General features: G+C 38.7%; 1 protein-coding gene across 1 annotated transcript; it reads left to right on the top strand.

Moving 5' to 3' along the window:
* Nucleotides 1-1,214: 1,214 nt before the first annotated feature.
* On the top strand, nt 1,215-9,559 carry LOC142984081 (uncharacterized). The gene is made up of 3 exons (XM_076131399.1): nt 1,215-1,282; nt 7,437-7,542; nt 8,509-9,559. Exon 3 carries the CDS (start codon nt 8,604-8,606, stop codon nt 9,282-9,284), a length of 681 nt encoding a protein of 226 aa, XP_075987514.1. The 5' UTR covers nt 1,215-1,282; nt 7,437-7,542; nt 8,509-8,603; the 3' UTR covers nt 9,285-9,559.
* The last annotated feature ends 457 nt before the right edge of the window (nt 9,560-10,016 follow it).

Here is a 10,016-nt window from a genome sequence, read left to right as displayed (position 1 = left end):
AGTCGTCCAGTTGTTAAAACATGTAGATGTAATTTCAATATCCATCGCTATTTTAATTCAAGTGTAACTGAAGGGTTATTGTTATAAAGGAGTAATGAATACCGTGCGACACTAAAATGACGTAATTGATTGCGATGACATCGATGTCATGCTACTGGGCTGAATTGATTGGCGCTCTATCAACACGTGATCGCTATATTTGGAAGTGATGCAATCGCGCGTTTTGTTATTGTGGCGGTGAATGACTGCAAAATTGTATCACGAATAGTTTTCGCACCTTGTCTTGACTATTTCACCGTGTTCTTTACTTAGTCAGTCGCTAATGATTTCAACGTTCAGGTTTAATGGCATTTGAGTGACAAAATGGGATCACATTTTAAGGTCAAAACAAAATACATAGACAGCATGATGATAGGCACATAACGTTAGAGCCAAACGGCTCCCTAAGCTTGGCTCTATCATGTTAGAGTATGCAGTATGTATTTACTAATACATTCATACCAAGCAAGTAGTTTAATACCGCTTGTATCGGCAACGTGCCATAAACAAACTAGAGGATAACGGTTTGTTTCTGTCAAGCAAGTCTAGCATAAACTATGATTAGCTCGTAGTTGTAGGCGGCGCCAAGCGTGATTGCGCTACGGCCGCGGCGGCGTTCTCAGTCCGCATCCCACACGCATTCATTAAAATATCTCACAGATAATAACACATAATAGCAACACGCCAGAACAACACCAACACTTTAAATACATATAAATATTGCTTTCTGTTCAATCGTGATCGAGTATGGTAGGGGCCACGATTTGACCCCTGCGGCATGCCTAACTAGCAGACCTACGTGACTATCTAATTTAAATAGAACTGCTAAATACATAAATGGTTGTTAATAGAAATGTAATCTAGTTCAAATTAAAGCTAAATTGCTCTTGCCTGTGTACTGTCAGTCAACGTTGATATCAGTAGTGGGTGACGAGTAGCTAATAAAGAATGTACCTCCTGCATAGAATTCGTTATTGTAGGGAACATAGAGAATTTCTATATCAATCTGTACACCTAAACATATCTAGCAAGAATTGGAAGATATAAAACGCTTTTCATAGCGTTTACTACGAATTTATGTAATTAACATAGTCGTTTCCTCGTGTGTGCGTCGTAGAAAGCTAACGTGGTCGTGAATGAGGCGAGCAGGCCTTGTGTAAGTAGGTACCTGGCATTGGAGTGTTGTGTGCCGACACGGGCGCGCCCGCCGCCGCCGCCGCTGCCGCCGAGAGGAAACGCGCAGGTGAGGTGAGATGACCACAAACCGGTTGCCTCGCACCGTCTCGCCACATCTTCGATTCCACTCCAAATCTAATACTTATTCAAATTATAAGCTTAATAGATATTTCTCTCGATTTCATCACTCGTTATTTCGTGCACTATAACTAAAAACGCATTTCCGAAGTGAGTAAAACAATTTAAAAAATACTTAAGCAAATTGGCGTTGTACCATAGTTCTTAGATAAATCTATAAGTTCAAATACCCCACATCAAACCACACAAAAGAATAGGTCTTCTAGGTTAAGTAGAAGTAGAATTAAAAGCTCACGCAGAAGACAAACAAAAGGAGCTCTACGACTCTACATAGTCTACATCAATGTACTAAAGTCGTCTTATTCATTTTTGTATATTAAACTCAAATTCCTAATACCTACTTATAAAATACATACGATATCAAAATGCAAACATTTAAAGCCTCGTATTTATTGCATTGTTTCAAATTAAATATTTTAGTATGAAAAATCAATAACATAAAGTACGACCAGTCTATATTTTCTTGGCTTTAATGCGTCACATTTGTAAGAAACCTCAAAGTTGATAGATGTATAAAAATAAGTTTTGCGTAGGTTGTAACTTGTAGTGTGACGAAGAAGTGATGATCATAAAAATAATAAGTCGGACAGTTCTTGTAACTGGCGAGTGATGAGTCTATTACGTACGTTTGCAATATAGTATATTTTCATATTAGCTATTACATGTCATTTTAAAATGTTCATTATCACTTCGTTAAAGGTTGAGAAGTGAATCCTCGTTCGGTTTTAAGTGTTTATTGACTCTAATAGGAAGAGCAAACTCATCGGCGTATGCGCATTGCATTTATTATGAGAGTGAGAGCTCTACGGCCAACGTCTGTTTTCCAACGGACACGTCGTCGTAGATCCGTTTTATTACTGCGGACGTCATTTCTATAATAAGGACAAAAGTTATAGGAAAATTCACTTTGTATATTGCTAATGAATCATTTTATCAGGATAAGATACCAAGTTTTCCCTGTTTCAAATAACAACGTCATTCTTGATTCCAAAGCTCACGTTATTATTATATGTTCTTTTTTTGCAGTCATCCCCTTTCACCCTTATCAAAACCTAGTAATCTAACTTGCTATTATTAGTGGTACATTGGTATAACGTACCAGCTAATGAACTTGCATAATATTATTATATGAAACTTTTGTAAGGATTTAGACGCCCATAGGCGAATGATGATAGAGAACAGGTTCTGCCGGATTTGAGATCGAGTCTCGGACTTAGGTATGTTCTTCTTAAATAATCTTAAACGTTAAAATCTTATGAAACGATTTGGGCGCGGTAAGTTTTCCCAGAAATTCCAGAAAACTGTTTTATGTTCCAAGGCCCACAGGATGTGTCTCACAAGACCCATAGATATTAACGACGCAAGAAACAGCCCATTAAGATCCGACAGAGGCCGGTATTGATACAGTTATCAACGCTACGATCTCAGGAGATATATTATGGAACTCGAACTGGTCCCCATTTGGGTGACGCTTGAAACACACGTGCGCCTGACACCTAAACCTCCACAAACTCTACCAATTCTCGTCATGTGAAAATCGGCTCTGGGTAGGCGAGAATAAGAGTCAATTTGTGTCGCTAGATTATTGATATAAGGCTTTATTGATATCAGATTACTTTTACGACTAAAGTATTTTATAGCTTCAAAGAACGCCCATCTATAATCAGTCTTATGGTGATGACATAGAGTTCATATTCTAAAATTTTATGATTGTAGATAGGTCAATTTGTTTTTGTGTATAGCTCATTGGTATGGCGAACAGGCAGCGGCGTCGATGTGTCTGTTGGTTTGATTAGCTGATTTTATGAGCGGCGACTGCTTGTCTTGCCGCTCGGGCACAAGATATTAGGTTCTATAATGTTCTTCGACCAAATATTGAGGAAAACTTAGTTGATTGCAACAACGCAGTACTGACATAGGAATCGCTTTTGATATTCAACATATATTAGGATCGTTTCGTAATATGGATTAAGATGATCGGCCGTGTGGAATTTAGTACCTACGTATATAAATATATACTATACTCGTATGTAAGGCTCCCATAAGAAACCATAGTACTAAGTCCTAACCAACCATTATAATATACTCACGTGGAAGAACATTACTTCTTATGCGCTGTGTTTGTTTATCTCTGTATTCAATATAGGTAATTACATAGGTATTATGATGATAACAGGACTTTCACTAAAACTAAAAGACATTTTCAGATGTATCATTGTGACACAGAAGTCGTATTTTCATAAAATAGATAAGAATCGAGATCACGAATCATCTGGGTTTGGGAAACCTGTCAACCTAAACACCGATAGATAATATTATTTTGATGCTAATATTTATGAAATAATAATAACATATGTTAACTTAAGTAGGTAGCTGAGCTAAGCACACGATTCAAAAGTTGTTTACGTATTCTTCAAACTGGAAATCGTCAAGATGTTGTACACTTGCGAATGTTTATGATTCAACGTTGTTGCTATGGTGTTCATTAAGCGGCCGTTCCTCGTTCGCGTCGCAATTAACTAACCTGTCTAAATGTGATGTGGCATGGCGCGGCACCATGCAAAAACTCGAGCCAGCTCGGTGGAACATTCTACGAACACCATGATGTCATGGTGGATTAAATTACTGAGTACTATGACCTTGCTTGTCAGTTGTCGGTACTTAGTCAACGAATATTATCGGTGTTGTACGTACTTATGTAGGTTTGCAAAGTACTTAGGTATCTAACATCATCATTATTACTTGTCATAGGTAGCTACTTCACTACGTCTATAATACACCACTACTTGCAAATTATATTCAAGCCCAGTCACACCTATACTGACTCTGCTACCTTTCCTAAGTACTTTAAAATAAACGACGCAGTTCGTAGACGTACCCAGCTCATTTTACTTTATCTAGAATAATAATATACCTATCTATCTAGCTATACATTAGTAGTGGTTCGATGAATTTTATCTATCTCGGGAGATTACGTTGATGATATTATAACGAGTCCATAACTTGTTTTGGCGTTGTCGCTTGGAGGGGCCTCATATTAGCATGGATTAATTTCAAGCAAGTGTATTTGGTCCGCAGTTCGCAGTTGAACAAGCGTTGTCGGCAAACATCAAGCTTGCTGGGGCGCGTCCAGTGGCCCATGCGCACGCGCATCACTGACTGCTGAAAACTAGCTCTACCACCGCACACTCTAACGAGACATACGAGTTATACATATGTATCTTGAGACATATTTTAGACACATTTAATTAATAAATTTAGTTTTTAAAAAAGTAAATTACTCTGAGACCTATTAAAAGAGAGTAGAGTGATGCAACAAGTGCTCTCTCTATCGCTGGACTCGTCTAATCCGATGAACGCTTTCAAGGTTATACGATACACAATAATATTATTATTTAGAATCACAGTTCTTTTTAAACATACATATTTATGCATATGTATTATCAAAATATATTTGTGTATAAATAAAATAAACGTTTAAACTAACATGTTTATGTTGATACGAAACTTGTTTCTAAGAAGTGAATGGAAAAACCAATGATAACTGACTTAAGATATTATTATACCTGAGTTTTTTTTTCTCTTAGTACTTTTACAAATTGTAATCACAACATTGAATAGGTAGGTAGGTACATACAATTATTATAAACGAAACGTAACAAGTTTCCAAATATGGTCTCTACTTATAAAAACCTCATAGGTACTTACCCATCAAGTTCTTACCTACTGTATTTTTTTGTAAAAGCAAAACATCTTTGATTTATAATAGAATTATCATAAACTACCCACGTATAAATGGTTACCAGACGGTAGAGCAAGTCGGCAAACAAAATGACAAGTATAATACCTGTTCATAAGTTAGTAATTATGAATCATTTAAGTACATTCGTAGTCTTCGTGAAATAAGTATTGACTAGGAAAGTATAGTAGTAGGAATGTAGTAGAAAGTAAGTAAATAAATTGTTGTATGTAATTTTCTGCTGGGCAAAGGTCTCGTTAAAAAGAGTGTTCAGTTGGATCTTTTTCTCGAACATCTATACTAATATTATAAAGCTGAAGAGTTTGTTTGTTTGATTGTTTGTTTGTTTGAACGCGCTAATCTCAGGAACTACTGGTCCGATTAGAAAAAATATTTCAGTGTTAGATAGTCTATTTATCGAGGAAGGCTATAGGCTATATAACATTACGCTACGGCTATTAGGAGCGGAGTAGCAACGAACATTACAAAAACGGAGAAAATTATGACCCATTCTCTCTTCGGTGACGCAAGCGAAATTGCGCGGGTCAGCTAGTATGTCATATTCTTGTCGAACGCATACGCGGTAAAGAAGTTTCCAGACATTTCCCCCAAAAAAACTGACATAACAAATACTCATAAAACTGTAAAAATACGGAAAGTTTCACATGATTATAAAAACCTCAATCACTTGAAAGGGAGTCGAATGCTAGGGTGTCATGTTCTTATTAATTAATTTAAGGAAAACCGAACATAAAACCACTCGTACGAGTTTTTATTTGCCTTAAAAGGCAAATGCAATGAATGTCATTAACAAAGGAAACGTCATCGTAGGAAAATACCACAGTTTTCCTTTATAATGCCGAGAAATATAGTCGGACCATTGTCTGACGCGATAGGGCTTAAAATGTTTTTGTGTACTAAGGCCTTTCTTGCCTTAGAGCTAGTTCCACAGCTTATGAACTAGTGTCAAATAAGCTATTTGCTGGATAAATATACAAAACATGTTTGGGAACCACTGAAAATTCCATCTATCAAGCAATTTGATGCTTGTCCGGGAGGTGAAAATGGGCCTTATTATGATAAATAATATTTACTAGGCGGCCAACCTCTTATGGCCTGCCAACCCCTTCACAAGGAAATAATAGGTATACCTACATGTAAATGATAATAACATCTTCTTTGTTATTTATAATTTGTATTTGGGCCACTATCGCCCCCTACGAAAAGTTCCAGCTCTCACTAGGGGGCGGAACTGCCCATGTTGGGACCTATAATCTAAGGTAGTAATAAAAATTGTGCATAAATACTAAATTAAAAAAATATTCTACTAGAAACTAAGGTTTATTATCCTACGACTAAGTTGATAGCGTCCCTACTATAGCTGTAATGACATCATCTATTGAGACAAGTGACCTAGTCGAAGTCATTAGTGATAGCTAACGTTCTTTATCTACTTAGATACTCGTTTATATACTTATTATGTACCAGTATTTACGCTGTGATTGTTTACATTGGGTAAAATACAGAATTATTGCGTAATTTGTAATTTATTTACCTATAATTAGCGAAAAATAACAACTTAATTTATCTTGCAGTTAACTAAGAGTCCCAAAACATTTTGAAAAATATCATTAATTTAACTTGAAACTTTAATTATTTATTTTGAATGGTCCACTACACCTAAAACTCTATGTACCTACATAGATTAGGTAGGTATGTACATACTTATGTGCATAGTAACTCAAGTTATAGCGAGAACATATTAAAAATTGCAATTTACGATCATAATGAAAAAAAATAAAGATATCGGAGAACTGATAATGATAGCGTTCGGTAATTCACAGATTAAAAATGATATAGATAAGCCCTAATCATGATACCACAGAAATTCCACAATAAATTATAAATATTGCGAAGGACGTTTGTTAAAAAAAATCTATTAGTGAACAAATGAATAATCGATTAAATAAGTAGATAGATAACAACTTATGATACCTACCTAGGTATTTATTTTAATGGTGAAAATATTGTTGCCTACTAAAAACACTTCGGCAAATCCAAAACTAGGTACCTAGTTATGTCGTATACAAAAAAAACAAAAGGTAATTAATAGACTTAAAATAACATATAAATAATTAAAATAACAGGAATGTAAAACTAAACAAAAAAAATATCTAAGCAAAACCTTTAGAATTAAAAAGTTTGGTGGATAGTTTTTTTTAATATCAGTATTCAAAAGTATAGACCTATATTATATTTTTTTATCCAGCCAATCATTTGAGTGGCTGAAAAAACTAAGCAGCTATTATTATTAATTTTAAAAATGTTGTGTTTCCTTTTCAAGTCGTATCGCTGTTTTCACGGTCGCCGAACGCGAGCGAGGCAGGCGCAGCAGGCGGCCGCTCAACAAAAAAACAACTTTCCTCGAAACAGCGATGGCGCTAAGTTTTGTACGTATCCGAAAAGGTCGTAAGAGCCCGTTCCAACCATGTTACTTGAGATCTTATAGTTACACCACAAGCTGGGCCGAAATAACTTGTTGATGTGCGTTGCGGGTGGGACGGGTGCGCGCGGGTGTAAGGGGGGCTAGCGCCGCCGAGCGACGGCCTGTCTACGGCGGCGAGTCGGCGACACCCTGTCTGCCACGGTCGGAATCGTTGCCGCTCCGTGCGCATTCCTATCCGCCCGCACCCCTCGATGCTCGTGAGCCGCCCGCGCGCACAGACTGGCAACATCGCATGCAAACTTGTTTCGTAAACGGATGTGGCAGCGACCGGGGCAGGGCATGTTTGTCTGTCTTCTTCTGTTATGAGAAAGGCTATGTGCGCGAATGAGATAGAAATGGTGGCGCTACGTGCTATCGGCTCCCACTTGCGGCATTTTTTCACGCCGAGAATGAGGCGAGATTACTGCGTAAAGTGTCGTGCACATAAATACTAAATTAATAACATTTTACCAATTTAATGATTAAATTGTAAAACTCAAAACTATTTCAAACAAAATTAATGATAATAGTGCTTATATCCAGATATCAAAAGTAAAGTACAAACATACTTAGTTGGTGCTTTTACTTACTTATTGTGAAGATGTCGGTGCTTTTACTTACTAATTGATTGTATGCGTGTGATGAGCCATACATAACCCGATGTTGTGTACGTAAGTACGTTTCCTTCAGAAGTAGGTAGGTACATGTATAACTGTGAAAAACACAGTTCTTGTTTAGGTATCTATTCATGACATTTTAACTGGCAAAATTTTATAACCTATGGTTATTTGTGTTCATATTTTTTGTCCTGTGTAAGTCCGTAAAAGTTTGTAAAATTAGATTTAAATAAGCAAGTCGATAGCAGTGCCAATATGAAGTTGCCCTTATATGTATACGAGACTCACGTCGCACACTCACGCACGTCGGACAGGCAGCGGCGCGCCACCAACATCCGCGCCGTGCCGCGGCGAGAGAGCAGTCAGTTCGGCGCCGACAACCGCCACGCGCACACGTATCCTTCTCACAATGGCCGCCGCCCACACGCACCCGGCCCCCGCGCCCTCAGACCGTCGCTCAGAGGGCCGCGCCGGTTCCCGCCGTATCTTCCCACCACAATTTAAGCTGCAAGTTCTTGAAGCATATAGAAGAGACACCCAATGCCGAGGAAATCAACGTGCCACAGCCAGAAAATTCGGTATTCATCGTCGTCAAATCCAGAAGTGGCTTCAAGCTGAGCCTGCTCTACGAGCGGCCCTTCTTAGGCGAGCGCCTCAACCGGCTCCGTCCCCTCCGCCATACGCAGCAGGATCTCCGGAGAGCGCTCGATTACCTACACCGCCGCCAGCAGTGATGCCCACACCTGTTCAAGTGCCCACGCCACTACCAGTGCCGGTCCCCGTGCCAATACAAATCGCCGAGCCGATCGACCTGTCGGTACGTCGACCTACGCCACCACCTGCGCCGCAGCCTGCATACGTGCCGCCTACGGTTCCAGGACCACCACGCAAGCCTTTTAAACTTTTCCGGCCATACCTCCTCGAGGACGACGAGGAAAAACGGCCAGCAGTAGCGTCTCTACCGGTGATGAGCGGCGTGCATGTGTCAGCGTTCGTGCCGGTGCAGAGTGCCGCGGGGTGCGCGCTCGCCGCGTGCTCAGCGTCGCGCTGGTGCTCGTCGATGCCCTCGTTCCCGGCTCCGCTCAGATGAGAGCATGCCTCCGGGGTCTTGCCCCGCAACTCCTGTGATCTAGTCGCCGACGCCCGCCTGGCGCCGCCTGGGGCGTAGCCCTTTTTCATCGTGCCTTAATGTTCACGCCGCCATAGTGCATTATGCCGTCATCAACCGATGACAGATATTTTGTGTATAAAATTTTATGAATGTATTTTTATATGTGGGGTTTATGAAGCTTACCTACAATTATAAAGATTAAATATTATAACTTCTATTATTATTATTATAAAACAAATAAAGAGGATTGTTTATTAAAACGTTTTTAATTCATTGAAGTCCGAACCGCGCCGTTCCGTACAATCACGGAGCAGGTAGCGCCGGCGCCACCGCTTATCTACCTGATGTAATCCCTGTTATAGTATTCATGCCAACAATTGAAAGAGCAGTCAAGTTTTTTTTTTGTAATTTTATTGTCTATTATATTATTTCAAAAGCAAATCTTTAGTAGTGTTCTTGTATTTAATGTTGACTTAGAAGATATTGCAGTCATCACCAGAACAACTGTTGCTTACATAATAAAAAAAATGATTTTGATGGCATAACATCTATTAGAACATTTTAAACAAATTAAATCACAGTTTTCTTAACTTGAGGTTGGAAGACGAGACCCTACAAAATAATTGGTTTAACAATAACAAAAATATCAAATTCTATATAATACATTTAATCGTCTTCATAGATTTAATCACTCACACATGATATCCGGGT

This window comes from Anticarsia gemmatalis, chromosome 2 (genome assembly GCF_050436995.1).
Source record: "Anticarsia gemmatalis isolate Benzon Research Colony breed Stoneville strain chromosome 2, ilAntGemm2 primary, whole genome shotgun sequence".
Classification (NCBI taxonomy): domain Eukaryota; kingdom Metazoa; phylum Arthropoda; class Insecta; order Lepidoptera; family Erebidae; genus Anticarsia; species Anticarsia gemmatalis.
This window is presented reverse-complemented; position numbering and strand designations above follow the sequence as displayed.